Genomic DNA, 22,409 nt, shown 5'->3' on the forward strand with positions numbered 1-22,409 from the left:
AAATCAGAAATATGCAGCATATAGCACCATAACTTTCATTAGCACGCAGAAAAAAAAGCTGCATGTGAACACACTAAACGTTAATCATCTGTACAGATTTGTAATAAAAAAATCTGCACTATTTTACTCTGGGATATTGTAGTGAAAAACTTCCTTATGTTAGTAGTAGTATATGGCACTCCCTGGTTTGGAGGTTAGGTGCTCAAGTAGGATCCAACCTGGGTAGAAGCAAGTAAGGGACTCGCACTCAAACTGCAGAAAATGAGAGCAATGGCAATCCAAAGAGTTAACGTTTTCAGTAGCTAACGTGTCGCACTACCTACAGCTGTACGGTACAAGAGGTACCGCCTGACAATCTGTTCTGATGAAGGTCCAATTACTAGCACAAACGTTAACTCATTAGATTCACTGTGAGTGCTGAGTTCCTTACTGGTCCGTATTCCTTAGCCGGCTGAATCCTTCTTATTTGCCCAGCTTCTTCTTCAATCCAGGAACAAAAGCTTTTGGCTAAAATATATATTGTCTAATTGGAAAATTCTTTTTTATTATCTTTTTAACCCGTCAATCAGATTTATAGCTGGGCGGCCCACTACGGAGTGTCTTTATACCAGATAACCTATCAAACCACAAGTCCTATTACGGTAACGCCTCTATGGCACCGCAGTATTCTCTTCTAAACCTCTTTGAACCTCTACCTTCGTCAAGTGCCATAAGAGCATGAATGCTGGGGGGGGTATTGTGGGTTTTTTTTGTTCCTGAAGAGGTCCCAATCTTTGAAGGCTAAAAATGTCATTACAATGAAGGTCATATTAAGAGTGAAAAGCACAAAAGGCAACAAACCGCCTGTGATTCATTTGTGATTTTTGTCTGCCCAGATATAATTTGGGGCATCAACATCTATAGAAAAGTACTAACCTGATCTGTGATCATACATCGATCTGCTTGCGTCCCATTCAGTTTTATAGGGTGCACATAAATAGTGAGGATGGGTTTAGTGCCCTCTCCTCATACTACTACCAATGAGACTGCGCCAAAAACTGCAACATGTGATTCCAGCCTACAGCAAATCCAGTTTTTATGTTAGTGTGACTATCTATATAAATATATCTAATATTAATTTGGTGATTGCAATGACCTACAAAATGGGCTGTTTTAGACACCAGTTCTGCTGCCGTCTTTTTCCAGGCAGTCTCTTCAGGAAGGCTTCCAGAAGCGGGTTAGGACTGTTTCACACATCAGTGTTTTTTGCTTCAGTTAAAATCCGCAAAAATGGCGGACAACGGATCCGTTCTTGGACTGATGACAACGTTTGTCACCGGACCGTTATTTTAATGGATCCGTCGAAGGAAGAATTTTAAAGGAACCGCTGCCTGGGGAGGAGAGAGAGAGACGGTTTTTTTTGCACATCGGCGGATTTTGACGGATTTCAAAAACTGATGTGTGAAGCAGGCCTTAGCCAGTGGTATTGCCGTCGCTCTTGTGGTGCCTCCGCCATCGTGGTCTTTTACTCCATGCTATGAAGTACAGAGAGTGAGTGGCACTCGGAGAATGAACATGTCACGTCTTCTTTTAACCATTTCTGGTTTCCTACTCTGAAGAAGTGGCCTAAGACGGATCGTTCGATCTCGTTTTGACGTTTTTGTGCACCATGTTCATATTATGCGGAGCGTCTTCTGCACATTTTCCGGTGGCGTCCAACTGACGTGCACATTCCCTGATCAGATAACTTTTTTGTTGCACAATGAACACCGTATAGCAGAACCCATGTAAAATGGCAGGTTTGTGGATTTTTTTTTTTTTTTATTAAATCCTGTAAAAAATCTTTTTTTTTCCTCCCCTCGGTTCATTTTATAGGAAAGTTATTGGTGTCATTCCACCTTGCAATATAGGATGCTGTAAAATAGCCGCACAGCCCTGGGGTGGCTGCAGAGGGAAAGTCCCAGTTACACAAGGCCAAAGAAACGACAACGTTTCTACCATAGATGTCACTAACACTGAACACTTTGTATCAGCTGTTTTTGATCTTCTTTTTACGTTCCCACACGGAGGTCATGTTGGATGGTCTGTGCTGGTCATGTGCAGAGTTGGGTCCGCTGCATTATCCTTGAAAAGTCAGAGCTGTTGGCCTCGGAGGTGATGGCAGCGTGTGTCCGCTACGGTACGTCACGCCAAACATCTGTGTGGCGCTGCTTTAACTCTTTCAGGGCTCCTTTTTGCATTGGCTGTCCTCGTCGAACTGTGTCCTCACAAGCTCCGGCTGGCCCGCTTCCATCAGCGATACTGGGAGGTTTACAGAACAGTCCCCTCTTGTGAACGCCCAGGCACAGCTTTGCTTGTCTGCTGTTGTAATTGCATCTTTTTCTCTGGTCTGAGATTTCACTTTTTCTTGTTTATTGAGTTGCGCTGCACTTTATAAGGCCAAGTTTAGAGGCTTATGATGGCCCCTTATAGGCTCATGGGCCAGCGGGGGATGATTGTAGAAAATGATGTCACATGAATAAATCTGTAATAACAGAAGATGTGATTTTTTTTTTTTTTAATTGAATACTTTCAGGATGGAATACCCAATTATCCCCAGTGCACTGAAAAGGTGGTGAATGCCAAATCGAATGGGGTCCAACTTTGGATTTGCTTGACTTTTCATCAGTTGAATGGCAGACATAAATGTCTCCACCGCTCCACTCCTCTTGCACCACTATTTCCTGTCTAGATGATACATGGTATATGCTTCAGGCTACAATTTCCCCTTATTTTTATCTAAACATTTACCAAGGGTAACAACTTCAATGATTGCAAAGGGCACTCTGTCTAGCAGAAAGAAGATTTAATCATCCATAACTGACTGATTCTTTACTGTAAGAGCAGTGAGGTTATGGATTCTTTACTGTAAGAGCAGTGAGGTTATGGATTCTTTACTGAAACTGATCTTGTATTGCTTGATTTCAGAAAAGTTCAAGAAGGGTTTAAATGCCTTTCTTGATCAATATAATATTATGACATGATGGGATGTTGATCCAGTCAACTAGTCTATCAAATGTTGAGTCGGGAAGTAATTTTTCCCTCATTATGGGGCAGTTGGCATCTACCTACATAAGTGTGTGTTTTGTTTTTTTTGGGGATAAACCTGGGTTATCTGTTGAACATGATGGACCTGTATCTTCTTTCAACCTTTAGAACTGTGGATGCTTTTGTATATGATTATTGACCACATTGTGTGCAAACTGCTATAGTATCTTCTCGTGAAAGTAAATGATTGAGATTTGCTTTAAGAATAAGCGGATTTCAGTTCCTTGATTCCAGAGTCGCTAGGCTTTTCCTGCATGACCCTGATAAGTGGAGAGGTTTCTGTAAGTATCCGTCCAGCACCGCTCTTCTACACTTTGGGAGGTGACCAGCGCTGTTGACTTCACATCTGTGCATATGTGCCCAGAAAAACGAATCTGCGGGTATCGTGCATCTGTCCGATTCGTTAACATACCTGCCTATCGCTCGCTCACGTGCATACCCACAATGGGTCTTCGAGAATTTTTTTTTACAACACCTATGGTATTTTGTGGATAAACTGAAAATAATCCTGAGTATTGAAGCTGTTTTTTTTTTTTCTGCAGATTTGCTTTTTGTTTATCCTTTATATAATACAAAGCTAGGCGAACATTTTACAGAATTTTCATGCTATATGTGAAAATCTAAAGCTTGTCCCATTTTCATCTATGTGGATTGATATTTGAGGAAACTCGTCCACTTTGTGTTGCACTTTTTTTTTTTTTTTTTTTTTTTTTAATTTTTTTTTTTGTTTGCTGTGGATTTGCAGTGTCAAAAAGTTGATCCCAGATCAAGACAGTTGTACCCCAACTTCTCTGGTCTAGCAAATGCCGGGCGGGCTATTCATTCCTCCATACTCTGAGGGGGGGGGGGGGGGGGGGGCGGCGGCAGTTGTTTTACAGTGATTCTCCGATAGGAGATGATTAATGTGCGTGCATTTCTTCAATCAGTTCCTAATATAAAGAAATTCTGCTTTCCAAAAAAACTTTTCTTTCTTTGTTTGCGTCATATGTGACTTGTACGGTTCGTTTTTGTTTCTGGCTGCACTTGCAAGGACCCCAATGATAATGATTAATGACGTCGGCCCCCTCTGGTTATTTTCCTAGTCTGTTTACCAATGTTTTTCTACTTTGAGGTCCTAATTAGTTTCCGATGTTCTGCCTTTTGATGATCGAACAATAAACTCCCCACGAATGTATAATACGGCAGTCTCGTGCGTGTCCTGTAAGCCCCATGACACACGTCTGCACGTGACTCGCTTCATCATGCCGAAACATCACGGGAAATATCTGTGAGATAAATCATGGTTTGGTTATAGGGCAGTGTTGATTGTGTTGGGATACAGATTTTTATTCTTGCACCGGAAATCATTTTATAGGCTTGTACTTGCAGATGTGCATTTTGTATAACACATGGAAAACATTTGCTAGGTATACAGACATCATGCACTGAACAGCTATGTCCTGAGGTGCAGGTTTACAGCTGCGTATGGACCCAACGCCCAAATCAGTCCTTGTGATCAGCAGGTAGTATGGGAATTGCCTGGATTTCGAAGTCAGCCGGTTTCAGCAACACTTAGCTATAAACCTTGTTGTGACCCCTTTTAAAGGAAATCTGTCAGGATGTTTTTGCTATATAATCAAAGAGCAGCATGATGTAGGGGATGAGAACCAGATTCTAGTGATGTCACTTTCTGGGCTGCTTGTTGTGGTGCCAAAAATAAAACCAGTGTTTTATCTGTAGGAGATTATCACTGCAGGACTAGGCATCTCTTGTCATGCCGTTCTCTTGCTCTGTGTAACCCTGCTCTCACCACCTATTGGCAGGTGGCTGATAATGTATGCAGAAATCTGCCAATCAGGGGTGTGGGCAGAATTATACAAAGCTCAGCATTCCGAGCACTTTTAAATCTGCCAAAGAGAAAACGGGGATTCTATCACAACTGGAGCAAGAAGTCCAGTAAGTGATACATCGCTGGAATGGGGTCCTCATCCCCTGCTTCTCTCAGATTACATAACAAAACCTGCTTACAGATTCCCAAAGCTCGAGTTTGGTCCTTGTAGGTGTAGTTTTGTCATTTTCAAGGCTGTTTGCATTTAGCCTTTGTGGGAAGCGTGTATGTGAGTAATTATTGCAGCGCTCTATCCATTATCAGCGATTTCATACAGAGAAAAGGATGACCCATATCCATTTTGCTGGACCTCCAACTCAGAACTAATAGAATACTGTGAATTAGGGATATAGATTGACCCTTTTTTCTTGCAGTTCGTCAAGAAAAATATTGTAGATGTCAAAGCAACCCAAAACGTTTTGCACCAGCAGCAAATTTCTAGATGCATTGTCCATAGCTGGTTGTGTGGACTTCAGTTAGTGAATCCTGGCTTAAATATATACTTTTTTTTTTATCAGTTGTATGATGTCCTCTTAAATCTACAAGTATACAGATAAAATGTGAACAGGTCTTCGAGATCAAAGAGCCATCTCCCCAGCAGATCTCCATTCTGGCCATGCCTGTCATATTAGACTTTCTGAATTATTTTTTCTTTTGTGAAAGAAAATTTAAATGGAAAACTACCGTACATATTTTGCCTCTATGGGATATTCCTATAACGTTTAATCAAATGGGTCGTTTGTGCCTAAATAATGTAACCAGGTAGTTTCCCAGTATACCATGCACAAAGGCCTAATAATTACTTCCTATACATAACAAAATTCAACCAAAGAACGGGAAGCATATACTATTTAAATAGAGCAGACATTTTATTACAACAACCATTTTATTTGATACATCATAAAATTAGTACTCATAATAATAGTCAAAAACAGAGATTTGTGGATGCAGAAATTAGCTACCAGCAGTGGAGTAACTAGAGACTCAACTCTGGGATGGAGGTACAAAATGGTTATGTGCACCAAATATATATCCTTATTCAATAAAAAGTTACAGTAACTCGTACATTATCTTGGGTAACTGTGCACAACAATAAAGTAAATAGATGGTTAATAATCATTCCAGAGGAGCATATAAATAACAATTATATACTGCATAAAAGGCTAAGAAAAAGTTGCCATGGTACAAAACATTTTTTTGGCCAGAAATTCAAGATGTACTTATCCAAAGTTTACAGGGCTTAAAAATAACTGCTAAATCTGTAACAATTTTTAAAGTGCATAGATATCCTATAAAGTTAATTGTATCTCCATACAGGAGTTTAAAGTAGTCAAATGTATTACCATGTGGCAAGCATAAGTTTAAAGCCATGGTTAATGGAGCTCACAGACACCTAGGTGCATAAAGCAATGAATGCTAGATGTGCAGATTAAGACCAAATGGTCACAAAAGGATGGCATGAATCTAAGTAGACATGGCAGCTGATTCAAGAATACCTGACCTGCTGGTGGCAGAGGTTCACCGACGCGCGTTACGCGTAGGCTTCTTCAATGGGGGTATGTGTAGATGTCAGGTATTGATGAGTGGTCAATTTATAGTCCTGTCTGATGTTAAGCGGGCGGTTTGTAATGGCGCTCGTTTCACATTGCCGGGGAGTGACGTCAGACAACTCAGCGTCCCATGTGACCAACCCACAAATTGCCCTGCCTGACGCGTCAGAGCAGGGGGAGGAGTAGGCCAGGCTTAGGACGCGTTGTCATGGTGACACACTGGCCGGCCCTGATGACGAGCGCACACCGCCAGGAGGAGTGTGGGGAAGGAACATATTAGCGTTACCACTGTAATAAATAATACATAGAAAAGATACTCTCCTAAGAGAGAAGGAAAGAAAAACACTGCCACATGGTACAAAATGTGATCTTAGATAATATCGCCTGTGAAAAAGATGTGATAAAATATTGTGATGTGCCTAAAGTGCATTGTGCCAATGTATCTAGTGAAGATGTATTTTTTTTTTTTTTAAAGAAAAAAACTACAAATTGACTGTTGTATAGTGTTAAGGGGCCAATGCAGACCCCAACAATAAATGCATTAAATATTACAGTGCATAATAATTCAAGAGAATCTATTTGCAAAGAAATATATTATCCCCTATATTCATGATTTACCAAACCAAGTAATAGTGCATATTACACAAAATAATATAAAATGCAGTTTACATTATTATCCCAAACCGTTTGGGAAAAGGAGAGAGAAATCAAAATGAAAATAAAAAATAATTAACATTTTTATCTTATTTCTTTTCCCCTATAAAATAACTTTTACAGAACTGTTAGGGCAAATCAGCCCATGAAAAAATGGGGAATACATAAAAAAAAAAAAATATATATATATATCATAATGTATATATGTGGATATTCCACATGCATACGTACACACATGTAAACATGTTTGTATATATAAAATAAAAAATGAAAAATAAGTCTCTTCGTTCTTTCCTCTTTTCTCCTCTGTTGATATAGGGTTGGTTATTCACAAAAACCCCACTCTCCTCCAGACAAATCAGATGACAGATTCCAAAAAATTGATGGTAAATGAGTCCTAAAAAAACTAAAACAATACGGAATTAAAACAAACAAAAAAGACAAGACATACTAATAGCAATTAAAGAAAAGGGGCAAAACTCAAAATCTAATTTAACCCGTCTGGTTGAACAGAGCCTATCCTAAATATCAATTTGGCTTCTAATTGTGCCAGATTCTTTCTCCAATTTCCTTTTCTTTGGTTAATGAACACTTTGTCAATGCCTATCACCTTCAGAAATTTAGCATTGCAATTGTGGACAAGCTTAAAATGTCTTGGTATGGGTTTTAAATCCAAATTATCAGATGTATCTTTGGCATTGTTAATGTCCCTCACATGTTCTCTGATTCTAACCTTCAAAGGTCGGTAGTTTCCCAGTATAAAACAATCAACCATGAAGAAACACTTTTTCTGGAGTCTTAGGCTATGTGCACACGCTGCGGATTTTTATCTGCGGAACTGCAGGTAAAATGACCTGCGGATTGGGCTGCGGTTTTCCCCTGCGGTTTATTACCTCTACAATGGAGGAGATGGTAAACCGCAGTAGAATCCGCAGAAAAGTAGTGACATGTCATTTCTTTCTGTGGGTTCAAAACCGCAACTTTTCCACAGCTAAAATCCGCAGCATGTGCACAGCAGAATGTAAATCCCATAGATTTATATGCTACTGTACACTGCAGCAAAAACCACAGCGTGTGCACATAGCCTCAGGGTATGTTTCCAAGGTCAGGATTGGCTCAGTAGTTGCTCAGGATTTGACACAGGTAAAATCTGCACCAGAGGTCACTGGCAGGCTTTTCTATGCAGCTGAACACTCCGGTCCTGTGCGCAGGTCTGACCCTGGCCTAATATGCAATGTCCTTTCCTCATTTAAAAAAAAAAAAAAAAAATGGCGTGGGCTCCCGCACAATTTTCTGCGCCAGAGAGGGAAAGCCAGCGACTGAGGGCCGATGTTTATAGCCTGGGAAAGGGTTAATACCCATGGATCTTCCCAGGCTATGAATATCAGCCTGCAGCTGTCTGCAGAGCCTTTGCTGGCTATTAAAATGGGAGAACCCCCCCCCCCCCCCCCAAAAAAAAAAAAAAAAAAATACGTGGGGTCCCCCTATAATTAATAGCCAGAAAGGCTATGCAGTCAGCTGCGTGCTGATATTCATAGCCACCCCAATTCTGGCACTGAGCCTCTCTTCCCACTGCCGTGTAGTGGTGGCATATGGGGATAATAAGGGGTTAATGTCACCTTTTATTGTAAGGTGACCTCAAGCCCAGTTAGTAATGGAGAGGCGTCAATAAGACACCTATCCGTTACTAATCCTATAGTATGTAAAGGGTTAAAAAAAAGACACTGCCAGAATAAAGTATTTTAATGAAAGCCCTCAATCTCCTTAAAAAAACAAAAAAAAACCCACAAATACTCCCTGTTCCGATGTAGTCCTTAATAACGAGTGTCGCACGACGAGTCCAGCTCTGCGTGTTTGACGCTGTGGCTGTACGCAGCGTCCAAACACGCAGTGTTTCCTGACCGTGGAAACATACCCTAAGGGGTAATGTTTCTCCTTGTGGAGAGTGACTTGCCAGTGTAAGGAGACTTGTAGGCCATGTAAACTGTAAGAGGACTTGCACTCAAGCCCCACCTATTGGAAGTAGTAATCCTAAAAGTCAATAATTCACCCTTTAACGATCCGTACATACATGGGGATGATGATGATCCTGCTGCGATATTGGACATTTGTAGCATGTAAACTCCCGAACATGTTCTCTACTACAGCTATGAATAAATATACAAATCAATTGGAAAGTTATAAGTGATTATTTGACAGTTGAAACGCTAAGGAAAAAAAAAAGCTACATAAAAATCATCAGGACAGGTTAAATATTCTTTGGAAACATGCCTGCTTCTCCAATGTTTTAGAGAATTGATTTGTATCATGTAGTATTGGCCGGCAGTGTAGTGTAATGATTGCCACAATATTCTCTTTTTAGCGGTGTGTGTGAGGCTGATGTGAGTAACCGAGCCTGACGGGCAGACTAAGCCTGGAGCATCTCGTGTCTCTTTCAACAGTTCTCTTTGTGATAGTGAATGCGGTCTGTGAAATCCAGAATTGGTGTAAAGCTATAGGTGAAATAAATATTGTACTATATGTAATATGAGTATATAGGGGCATCCATCAGAGCCTTCAGTCAGAGGTATAAATCGTGTGCTTGGACTTAATTGATGTGTATAGAGAGCCTGAACTGAATATAATAAATATAATAATTTTTTTATCATTCTACCGGAGTCATCTTGAGAACGACTGATTAATCGGAAATTGCTAAATGTTAGTCTCTGAAGCAATCAAATATCTTTGTTACAACTTGCAACCAATTTACTTTCAAATCCTTACCTCAATTCTCATCACAGTCGTCTTGTGCGTTGGGCCATGCCCTTGCCCCCCTTTTCCCCTTGGGCCGCCCAAACACAAATTCTTATGTCTGCAATCAGATTCCCATTCATTCAGAAGAAATCTGTACAGAAGTGTCAGTGTCTGGACATAAGTAATCACCCAGACCTGCTCTGATGGAAGGATGGTCCTATCGCTTTTTATATAAACTCTACTTCCCTTAAGTAGTGGGCACAGGAGCCGGCGGCTGTGGCTTACACTGCACACTATTACAGAGAAATGAATATTCACTGCCAACGCGGTGGCTATTCATTTCTCTTTGGTAGTGGGTCACAGCAGTTGGCCGCAGCAGCCGGCTCCTGCCTCCTGTGACCCGCTGCTCCGCCGCGGTCACTCCCCCTCCATCATCTTTGACCCTCACTCGAGTATAAGCCAAGGGGGGCTTTTTCAGCCCAAAATAAGGGCTGAAAAATTCAGCCTATACTTGCGCATATTCGATAAATAGTAATAGTACATGTAAATAACTTTTTTCATAAAAAAAGTATAAAGGCCATCCCACTGCGACTGTGTACCCATCGGGTTGGGTCTAACTTGTCTCTAATCTAAAACCTCACCATGTGACTGCAATTAGATTCCCGTTCACTCAGAAGAAATCTGTACAGAAGTGTCAGTGTCTGGACATAAGTAACCACCCAGACCTGCTCTGATGGAAGGACGAACAAAACGTAAAAAAGCAAGTGCATGAAATAACATGGGGTACTTAGTAAACACTGTCCCACCGCAACAAGGTGTACCCCTTTGGGACAGCAACTACACTCTCTAACGTTAAAACCTACCTAGTGTGAACAGTGGCAGAGAGTCACTGGGTCCCACCCAGACACCCAGCTTTGGAGGGAAAAAAAAATAAAATATATATATATATATATATATATATATATATATATATATATATATATATATATATATATATATATATATATATTTTTAAAAATCTGAGCTGGAGTATGGCTTGAATAACATGCATGATGTAAAAGCTTGTTCACACTGGCTATGGAAACAAGCAAAACCAAAGAAAAGACAATGTGTACATATACCCTAATGAAAATAAATAAGCAAGTGCCTTAAACAATCAACATAGAGTACTTGGTAAACACTGATGGAAGGACGGTCCGATCTCTTTATATAAACTCCACTTCTATGACGTGTGTTCTTTATTGTATGCCTGTTCTTCCTTTATGGTAAATGGGCACATCAGTGTATGTAATGAGCAGCCTTTGAATAATATGTAATATATCATGTTATTTGAGGCCATTATTTATTATTTTATTGTATTTTTTTTTTTCTAGATGCGTTGTAGTGTTGTTAAATCCCAGAAAGAACAAACAGCATCATATCCTGAACAGCTCCAGGTGAGTGACGCTGGGTCACGGTAACGAGTCCTCGCTTACAGAGACGTATTGCTGGGTTCCCAGGTCCTGAAAACTTGTGTTAGGGTAATCTCACACACGTACATTGTCCACCTATGCATAGGGTAGATAATAAATGTGTGATATTGGATTGCTGCAGTCACTAGAACTGGGGTCCGGAGCTCCTCCTGCTCCTTCTCATTGACTCCTCAATTATTTTAACTAAGGGACGGTTTCAGTACTGCACTATTGCCACAAATAGATATGTACATTTTATATTTTTTATAGTAACCAATTTTATAATAATTGATAAAATAGACACCATACTTTTCACGTAGTATTATGGATTCAATTTCCAGCTTAATTATTAGTATCCTATATGCCTGTAATCCCATTAATTTGAGAGTCAAGAAACCCGTGGCCAGGCCAGATATTGAAGTGGGAACACGGACAAGAAAATGCAGCCGCAGCATGTCCGTGTGAATTTTTCCACAAAGACAGGTGCAAATAGTCGTTCTCAGCGGAACTCAGAAGCCGTCATGCTCCGTGGGTGGAGATGTAACACCGAACAAGAGGTGGCTGATTAGCAGGATACTTGCACTTATGAGGTTTCTGTAGGGTGCCTGTCTCGTGGTATCATACATGGCACCATGCCAGCCTTCAGCTGATCAACGACATCCTACATTCGTACATCTGGTGTGCTGCCCACTTGATCTAGAAGTAACACATGAGCTAATTAATGCTCTGCCATATTTTATTTTGCAGTTTCTCATGGTTTTGCAAAGTTTCATAATTGTGTGGAAGAGGAACTGCATGAAGAAAGTGTTAAAAAGAAATTCAGTTTATTATTTTGTGTGCTATGTGATTGCTTTTTATGCATGTTGGATGATGTCTTAATCAGCAGATTTGCGCCTTGATACTTTTTTTCCCTGTGAAGATTTTGTCTCTTTTAATTCTTCTTTGCTCTTCGCTTTTGAGATTCATCTTTATGATAAAATATTAAAGGGCCTATTTGCAGAAGCAGAAACTAATTTACATTTCTTATCCTGCTTAACAGTCTTCTAGATGACAGTCACTTGCTACAACAAAACATCTTACTGCTGTTGTTGTTGTTTTTATTTTTTTATATAGAGGAATTAGAATGTTCTGTCAAACTAAAATGCAAGGCTTAAAATTCTTCGCAAGTCTGACCTTGTCATAACTTGATATAACTCTGATTTTGTACACTGGCCTTTTCTCACCCGTTCTTAAGGAATGTGTGAGGGAGAAAAAAAAAAAAGAATTGTACTATTCCCTTTGAGCTCCGGTTTTATTCCCTGCACTTGCTCCATTGCATTTAGTTTACAGTATCTTTCCTTAGTGTGACTTAGGCACCCACACTCTTTTCACAATAGTAAATCAAATGTCATGCCATCATCATGCCTGGCACTCAGTGTACTACTCAAAGGAAATGCATCCTGGTATGTTACATCTGCTAAACAGAAGTTAGAACTAAGTGGCCAAAGGTATGAGGACACATGGCCATCACACCTGTATGAGTTGGGGTCGACAACCCATTCTAAAGTGGTGGTAATACGGAGATGGGCCACCTTCATGGCTATTACAGCTTCACCTGTGAGTTTCCATGAATTTGGAGAGCATTTGTGAGGTCAGGTCCTGATGTTTCATTAGAAGGACGGACTCACAAACTGTGTTCAACTTATCCCAAAAGTATTTGATGGGGTTGAGGTCAGGCCTTCTAAAATTGTGAGGTGTGGGGAGGCTGTTTCCATAGACTGCACAGTCTTTGGTGAGGTCCCTCTCTTTGACACTAGGGGGCCTTTGAGGGTTGTGGCATTACACTCGGCATGCCTGACGTTTGGACCTGACTTTTGCTAGTAAGACAAGTCCTTTACACTATCATTATAGATCATTATAGTCCTTGCAGATCTATTGTTCTGCAAACTGACTTGTAGCAAAACTGCCTTGTTTAAAGCCACCGACTTCCTATTGTTTGTCTATGGAGAGTGCAGGGTTTAGAGCCACTGACCTCCTATACTGTGACCCGTACCACTGCTATTGTTTGTCTATGGAGATTGCAGGGTTTAGAGCCACTGACCTCCTATACTATGGCCCATACCACTGCTTTTCTTTGTCTATGGAGATTGCAGGGTTTAGAGCCACTGTCCTTCTATACTGTGACCCATACCACTGCTATTGTTTGTCTATGGAGAGTGCAGGGTTTAGCCACTGACCTCCTATACTGTGACCCATACCACTGCTATTGTTTGTCTATGGAGATTGCAGGGTTTAGAGCCACTGACCTCCTATACTATGACCCGTACCACTGCTATTGTCTATGGAGATTGCAGGGTTTAGAGCCACTGACCTCCTATACTATGACCCATACCACTGCTATTGTTTGTCTATGGAGATTGCAGGGTTTAGAGCCACTGACCTCCTATACTATGACCCGTACCACTGCTATTGTCTATGGAGATTGCAGGGTTTAGAGCCACTGACCTCCTATACTATGACCCGTACCACTGCTATTGTCTATGGAGATTGCAGGGTTTAGAGCCACTGACCTCCTATACTATGACCCATACCACTGCTATTGTTTGTCTATGGAGATTGCAGGGTTTAGAGCCACTGACCTCCTATACTATGACCCGTACCACTGCTATTGTCTATGGAGATTGCAGGGTTTAGAGCCACTGACCTCCTATACTATGACCCATACCACTGCTATTGTCTATGGAGATTGCAGGGTTTAGAGCCACTGACCTCCTATACTATGACCCATACCACTGCTATTGTTTGTCTATGGAGATTGCAGGGTTTAGAGCCACTGACCTCCTATACTATGACCCGTACCACTGCTATTGTCTATGGAGATTGCAGGGTTTAGAGCCACTGACCTCCTATACTATGACCCATACCACTGCTATTGTCTATGGAGATTGCAGGGTTTAGAGCCACTGACCTTCTATTTTGTGACCCATACCACTGCCAATGTTTGTCTATGGAGATTGTAGAGCTGATTACATAAGTGGCTGAAACACATGAAATAAAAAATAGGGGTGCTCATACTTTTTGGATTAATAGTATATTTAAGTGTATAATTTTATATTGAAAAACTCATTTTTGGAAGTGTAAAATTGCTTAAGCCGCTTACAAAACTTCTTGCTGGAACTGTAGGCTTTTGTTCCCACTTGGCGAATGTACTGTGGAGTTTCAGCCATGGATTTGCGTGCAGAAAAATTTTCATCATATTGCAATAGTGACCGTTCTATGTATAATATTTTTATCAAATCTGATTCGTACACAGTGGAGGGACAGGAAAGCCGCCAACATAAATGAACCAATCCTGCAGGTTTTCCAAATGCACAGCTTGTCAATTTATATTGCAGATTTCCCCCTTTGCAAAGCAAAAGGTAATATCTGTGGCTAATCTGCAGAATATTCAAATAAATTTTGCACTATTTGGTGCAAATTCACTCCCAGCCCATCCCTGCATGGACTTGTCATGTCATATTTTTGGCCTTGCCTATGTGGTATGGATGAGGAATTTACTGACATTTCTTCTTTCAGAAAAACTATCACCGCTCTTGCGTTTTCCCCAGATGGAAAGTTCTTGGTTACCGGCGAGGCAAGTATTTATTATATTCTTTTTAAGTATTATTGGGATTTATTCAATCACAGACTATATAGTATTCTTTATTTTTTTTTCTGGGGTCATGGTTAGGTAGCTAATGCTGAGGTTAAATGTTGTTGAAACTTTATTAGCCAAGCCCATGTTCCTATTTTTTTTTTTCTACCTCTTAAGGTATTTTACCATGCCAAGCTCTGCACTGGAGATCGATGGTGATTAAAGTAGTTATAACCTCATGGAACCCCAGAGCCCGGTGGATAGGTTATAATTTGCTATAGTATACCATTTCCTTTAAAGGAAATCTGTCAGCAGATTTTTGCTATTTATTCTGAGAGCAGCATAATATAAGGCAAGAGAGCCTGATTCCAGGGATGTGTCACTTATTAAACTGTTGTAGTCTCAATACAATCAGTGTTTTATCAGCAGGAGATTATCACTACAGGACAAGGTGTCTTGTGCAGGTCAGTCTAGCTATTGTATAACCCTGCCCCCACCACTGATTGGCAGCTTCCTGTGTATATAGTCACTAAGCTGCCAATCAGTGGTGTGGGTGGGGTTATATAGGGCTCAGCATTCTGAGCTCTGCTACGTCTACAGCAGAAAAAACTGGGATTCTATCAAAACTGCACCAAGCAGCCCAGTAAGTGATACTTCACTGGAATCAGGCTTTCTTGCCCTGGTATTATGCTGCTTTCATATTAAATGGCAAAAGCTTACTCCCTTTAAGGTCTAAATGTCCAGAAGCTTCTCCTTTTATATTTTAAATACCTGTAGATAGTGTCTGGAGATAATCTAGATATCTGACTAAAGGGGGTGTTCAGTGTCTAGAGGGTCCTCCATAAAACCTCCATAAAACAATGCAGCTAGTTCACACTTCATGTTTTCCTCTTTGGTTTACATTGCAGATGCGGGAAGATGTTCTTTCCATCTAGTCACTGCCCGTTTCTGCAGGATTAGGTTTATATTTAGCGTGTCCCAGATTTTACAGACATAAGACTATTAAAGTAGATGAAATGATATTGACAAGTCACGAAATCGCCTAAAAATTCTCCATTTCTGGTATACAGCATAAAATAAAACCTTTATCTACTCCCGGCTGCCAGTGGCCATCCACAAATTATTACCTCCGTTTGTGACTTCCTTCCTTTTTAATATTTGGGTTTTCTGATTTAAGCAATCTGTCAGGGATTTCTGGCTGCCTATGGGGCGTCGGGGGAAGTTATCACAGGCTTCTAATAAGATTTAAGGAAGCTGATCCTCCAGCATTAGCCCCACTATTACCATAGTTTTGTTAGGAAAGGGTTAAATTCTGCGCTCTGTAAAGCTTTAGGGGCTTAATATCCTCTCATCCTTACCCTTACAGGTCATTGCCCCTCCTAAGGGGAAAATCCTCATGTTTCGTGTGATATATTTTCTACTCAAAAATAAATCATAATGTGCAACGGCACAGTTAAGGGACTCCGTTACAGACTTCTAAAAATTCAGGCTCTTTGCTGCTGGTTTTTTTTTTTTATATAAACATACAGGTTAAAATATCCTGTATAATAATTGTTATCCTATAGGATAAAAAAAAAACTCCTCCGCTTGTCTCACCCTCCCCAGATCTAGCACTAAGTCTGCACTGCTGTGGGACATCACGCCTCACATCTACAGCACTGCAACCAATCGCTGAGTTCAGCCGCTCTACCCATGTAGCCACTGAGCTCACTGATTGGCTGTGGTCAATGTGATGTCAGCACTGCAGGCAATAACTGATGCAGAGAACAGGCACAGACTATGTGCTAGGCTTGGGGAGGGTGAGAAAGGCCCTTTAAAAAAAAAAAAATCCTAAGGATCGGGCTTTTCCAAAGTGTGCTTGGTCTGCAGCAAAGATGGTTTCATGTAACATCTAAAATATACATGTAAAATATAAGTTTATCTGAAATGTAAAGTAAAAAGCTGCGGACTTGTCTCAACTGCTGACGTGACCGTTCCTTTGTTTAGAGCGGGCACATGCCGGCCGTGCGTGTTTGGGATGTGGCTGAACGAACCCAAGTGGCGGAACTACAAGAACACAAGTATGGCGTTGCCTGTGTCGCTTTCTCGCCGAGCTCCAAGTACATAGTGTCGGTTGGGTACCAGCACGATATGATCGTCAATGTGTGGTCATGGAAGGTGAGTGCAGTGATGCAGAGCATTGTATCTCGTGCTTTATGCTCCCACTAATCTAATGCTGCTCTTTTAGGATATTTTTTTATTGTTTTGAAGCACATCGGGGCTGATTTATTTTGTGGACCAGAAACACTATTTGATTTGCACCAAAGAAAAGTCTTTCATGCATTGCACTGTGGTTTGATCATGAAACATGCAAGTGTGAGTCCGGCCTGACTAGCCGTGGTTCTCCTCCCCCAAACTTCGCGTCCTTATATATGACTATGAGGCTGTCGAGTTCGGGTCAGGAGACCGAGTCGATCCGTACTCAAACCGCAAAACACAGAAATGTGAACCCAGCCTTTAACCCCTTACTGTCTATGGACGTGCAGAGTCCGTCATGGCAGGAGATAACTTTCAGCACCATGACGGACTCTGCACATCCTGCCTTTGAACTGCTACTGTGTGTAAACACACAGTAGCAGTTCAGTGCAGACAGCTGTCTATGACAGCTGAGAGGCACAGCAAGGGGGGCAGGGACCTAGTTAACCCCTTCAGTGAACACCATAAAAAAAAACACAAAAAAATAGCACATTTTACTTTTGCAAAGCGGTATCATCATACCGCTTGGAAAAAGTGCAATAACACGCGATCAAAAAGACGGATATAAATAAACATGGTACCGCTGAAAACGTCATCTTGTCCCGCAAAAAACGAGCCACCATACAGCATCATCAGAAGAAAAATAAAAATGTTATAGCTCGCAGAATAAAGTGATGCAAAAATAATTATTTTTTTCTATAAATGTTTTTATTGTGTAAAAAAACACCAAAACATAAAAAAAAGATATAAATGAGATATCACTGTAATCGTAGTGACCCGAAGAATAAAGCTGCCTTACTAAGGCAAAGTGACTTGAAATGTGATGTGGTCCCTAAAAAAAAGGTTTTGTAAATTTTGTTGTAAAAATAAGAAATCGCTGGTCAAATTTTAACCCTTATAACGTCCTAACAAAAAAAAATTTTGGTTCCAAAATTGTGCTGATATAAAGTAGACATGTGGGAAATGTTATTTATTAACTATTTTTTATGACATATCTCTCTGATTTAAGGGCATAAAAATTAAAAGTTTGAAAATTGCAAAATGTTAAAAATTTTCGCCATATTTCCACTTTTTTCATAAATAAACGCAAGTCATATCCAAGAAATTTTACCATTAACATGAAGTACAATATGTCACGAAAAAACATTGTCAGGATCAGCGGGATCCGTTGAAGCATTCCAGAGTTATAAGCACATAAAGTGACAGTGGTCCGATTTCAAAATTAAGGCCTGGTCTTTAACCTACAAAATGGCTTGGTCGTTAAGGGGCTAAATGTGTTTTTTTGGGGGGCGTGATTTACTCTTCCTCCTCTGGACCAACACTGAGCCAGGGTATCTGTTGTCTGCAGCGCTGCCATCATGATAACTGCGCTGCGGACAGTCGGTGAGCTCAGTTGCCCTGCTCGAGCTGACTACAGGAGATGTTCTGAAGTGCTGAGCTCACTGATTAGCTGCAGCGCTGTTGACATAACATGAACGCTGCAGACAATATCGAACATCAGGAGCAGCGTTTTCAGAAATCAGATTATTATTGAAATAAAGATTATTAACTCAGAAGACCCCTTGAAGAGAATTGTAACGTCTTTAGTGGGGCTTTTGTTGTACATCAGCAGCATTACATTTCACATCCTGAGAATTGAATGGTCCTGAAACATTGAGGTTTTCAGAATGGTTGTTGTACGCCCTCTAGATATAGATTGTCCTCCTACTGGAACATGTTTTTATACATTTATTAGTGATACGCCAGAAATTCTAGTACAAGGTATTTGTTGTTCTCTGACTGTCTATATAATATAGTCCTAGAATCATAGGATCCTATTGAAACCTTAGGCTGCGATCTGTGTTCTTGCATTTTATACCCACCTTCTAGATTGTGGAGGATATTTCAGTACTTTGTTGTAAAGAGTCTATTGCTTGGAATTTTTATTTAGTTTTGGTAATCAGTCTATTGTACATTATCATTGCAGTGACCTGATACTTCCTTCTACTAGTACATAAATGACGGATTAGACCCCTGTAGCTTTGGGAGCCTAGAGAGGTGTCTGCTTTCTATCAGGACCTCTTCCTGTGTCTTAATAGGTGTTTTTTTTGGGAGATCTCTCGCCATGTATGGCATTGTTCGGATTGAAGTAAATCACATAAGTTGCCTCTATCAGATACTTGTTTGGCAGATATCAAGGACTTGCATACGCCAAAGTATGTGTTACAGGGCCCCTACAGAAATTGGGAACTTGTTCACGTGGGCGGCGAGAAGCTGCGCAGGATTAAAGGATTATACCCATCGTCATAGACCGATATTGTCAGATATTTCTTGTAAAAACAAGCACTTTTCTAATTTACTGCTTATTTAAATCTCTAGCCATTCTTAAGATAGTAACACTCTTTAAAAATCTTTTGTCTGTTTTGTTGCCTAGGAGACCAACCACCCCTGCGGTCTAGCTTCTCACTGTTTTTGAGGATGTGCAGGATTAGGAAATAACTGCGAGCACCTGCAATCCTGGCTAGCTTCCAAATACTGCGGGAGAAAACGGCTTGTAAGCACCGCCGCGCATGTTGTGCTGTCTAGCAGCGGTGGTCGGTCTCCAAGGCAACGAGCTGAAAACAAGTGTCCATATCTCAGAAATTGCTAATTTTAATAAGCTGTAAATTGCAAAATGTCTTATATTTACTGACTTTCTGACAATACCCTTTATGAATTTGTGAATATTGTCTTTTACAGTTTAAACAAGTGTGGATTGGGGTGATTAGCAGAATGGTCGTGCCAAGCAGCATCTTATAGGGAACTATGTTTGCTAAGAGGTCCTTATTCTACTTGCACTGCTGGCTGTCGTGTGTTTTCTTGGGGGATTGACCTATACCGGTGTCATTTTATGGTTGTGCCGAAATGTTCAGGGTTATATAAATCTTCATAAGATGTATCCACTGGTCTCAGAACATGCTGTCCCTGGCAGGAAGGATTAGTCCAGAGTGGAAATATTTTTAGGTGTCGTCATCTGAAAAGTAAAGGAAACTTTTAGTTAAAATGTCTTTTTTACTTTTCACAGTCACATTTTCTGTATCTTTTTTGTCTTTCAGAAAAATGTTGTTGTAGCAGCAAACAAAGTATCTAGTAAAGTAACAGCAGTTTCCTTCTCGGAAGACAGCAGCTACTTTGTGACTGCCGGGAACAGGCACGTCAAGTTCTGGTACTTGGATGAAGCAAAGTCCTCCAAGGTAACTCCCAAGAACTTGGGCTTGGAATATTGCACGGATCCATTTATTTGTGAAATTCACAATTGCTCTGTCTGAATAAAACACGTCTGCCATTGACAAACTAATATACAGTGGGGAAAAAAAGTATTTAGTCAGTCAGCAATAGTGCAAGTTCCACCACTTAAAAAGATGAGAGGTGTCTTCTACATCATAGGTAGACCTCAACTATGGGAGACAAACTGAGAAAAAAAAATCCAGAAAATCACATTGTCTGTTTTTTTTTTCATTTTATTTGCATATTATGGTGGAAAAATAAGTATTTGGTCAGAAACAAGCAATCAAGATTTCTGGCTCTCACAGACCTGTAACTTCTTCTTTAAGAGTCTCCTCTTTCCTCCACTCATTACCTGTAGTAATGGCACCTGTTTAAACTTGTTATCAGTATAAAAAGACACCTGTGCACACCCTCAAACAGTCTGACTCCAAACTCCACTATGGTGAAGACCAAAGAGCTGTCAAAGGACACCAGAAACAAAATTGTAGCCCTGCACCAGGCTGGGAAGACTGAATCTGCAATAGCCAACCAGCTTGGAGTGAAGAAATCAACTGTGGGAGCAATAATTAGAAAATGGAAGACATACAAGACCACTGATAATCTCCCTCGATCTGGTGCTCCACGCAAAATCCCACCCCGTGGGGTCAGAATGATCACAAGAACGGTGAGCAAAAATCCCAGAACCACGTGGGGGGACCTAGTGAATGAACTGCAGAGAGCTGGGACCAATGTAACAAGGCCTACCATAAGTAACACACTACGCCACCATGGACTTAGATCCTGCAGTGCCAGACGTGTCCCACTGCTTAAGCCTGTACATGTCCGGGCCCGTCTGAAGTTTGCTAGAGAGCATTTGGATGATCCAGAGGAGTTTTGGGAGAATGTCCTATGGTCTGATGAAACCAACCTGGAACTGTTTGGTAGAAACACAACTTGTCGTGTTTGGAGGAAAAAGAATACAGAGTTGCATCCATCAAACACCATACCTACTGTAAAGCATGGTGGTGGAAACATCATGCTTTGGGGCTGTTTCTCTGCAAAGGGGCCAGGACGACTGATCCGGGTACATGAAAGGATGAATGGGGCCATGTATCGTGAGATTTTGAGTGCAAACCTCCTTCCATCAGCAAGGGCATTGAAGATGAAACGTGGCTGGGTCTTTCAACATGACAATGATCCAAAGCACACCGCCAGGGCAACGAAGGAGTGGCTTCGTAAGAAGCATTTCAAGGTCCTGGAGTGGCCTAGCCAGTCTCCAGATCTCAACCCTATAGAAAACCTTTGGAGGGAGTTGAAAGTCCGTGTTGCCAAGCGAAAAGCCAAAAACATCACTGCTCTAGAGGAGATCTGCATGGAGGAATGGGCCAACATACCAACAACAGTGTGTGGCAACCTTGTGAAGACTTACAGAAAACGTTTGACCTCTGTCATTGCCAACAAAGGATATATCACAAAGTATTGAGATGAAATTTTGTTTCTGACCAAATACTTATTTTCCACCATAATATGCAAATAAAATGAAAAAAAAACAGACAATGTGATTTTCTGGATTTTTTTTTCTCAGTTTGTCTCCCATAGTTGAGGTCTACCTATGATGTAAATTACAGACGCCTCTCATCTTTTTAAGTGGTGGAACTTGCACTATTGCTGACTGACTAAATACTTTTTTTCCCCACTGTATCGGTTCTCCAGGAGTGGTTCTCAACAGTGCAATAAATAAGACAGACTATATTTTTATTTCTAAGTTTTTAGACCCCACTGTAACAGTTGGGTATCTGCAATTTTATTAGAGCTTACCGGAACATATGCAGTTTCCTATGTTTTAATGAACTTTCAACATAATTGTAAAGATCACATGCTATACGGTTGATCCTTATGGGATGCAATTATTATTTTTTTTTTTATTTTTTTTTTTTGGGCTACCATAGACTTGAAAGAGCGAGTTTCACCCAACACATGGAAGAAAATAATGCATGCTGTGATTTATCATTTAT

At 40.6% G+C, this 22,409-nt stretch overlaps 1 protein-coding gene across 11 annotated transcripts in view; it reads left to right on the forward strand.

The window, feature by feature from the left end:
• MAPKBP1 (mitogen-activated protein kinase binding protein 1) overlaps positions 1–22,409 on the forward strand; it is a 159,392-nt gene that overhangs the window by 79,191 nt on the left and 57,792 nt on the right. For all 11 annotated transcript variants that reach the window (XM_073586506.1, XM_073586491.1, XM_073586533.1 and 8 more), the window contains exons 4-7: positions 11,244–11,306; positions 14,877–14,934; positions 16,921–17,091; positions 20,244–20,381. In XM_073586506.1, coding sequence (XP_073442607.1) covers positions 11,244–11,306; positions 14,877–14,934; positions 16,921–17,091; positions 20,244–20,381 — 430 coding nt within the window. The remainder of the gene's footprint in view (positions 1–11,243; positions 11,307–14,876; positions 14,935–16,920; positions 17,092–20,243; positions 20,382–22,409) is intronic.

The sequence above is a fragment of the Dendrobates tinctorius genome, unplaced genomic scaffold, assembly GCF_039654945.1.
Source record: "Dendrobates tinctorius isolate UK_male_01 unplaced genomic scaffold, ASM3965494v1 ptg000010l, whole genome shotgun sequence".
Taxonomy (NCBI): Eukaryota; Metazoa; Chordata; class Amphibia; order Anura; family Dendrobatidae; genus Dendrobates; species Dendrobates tinctorius.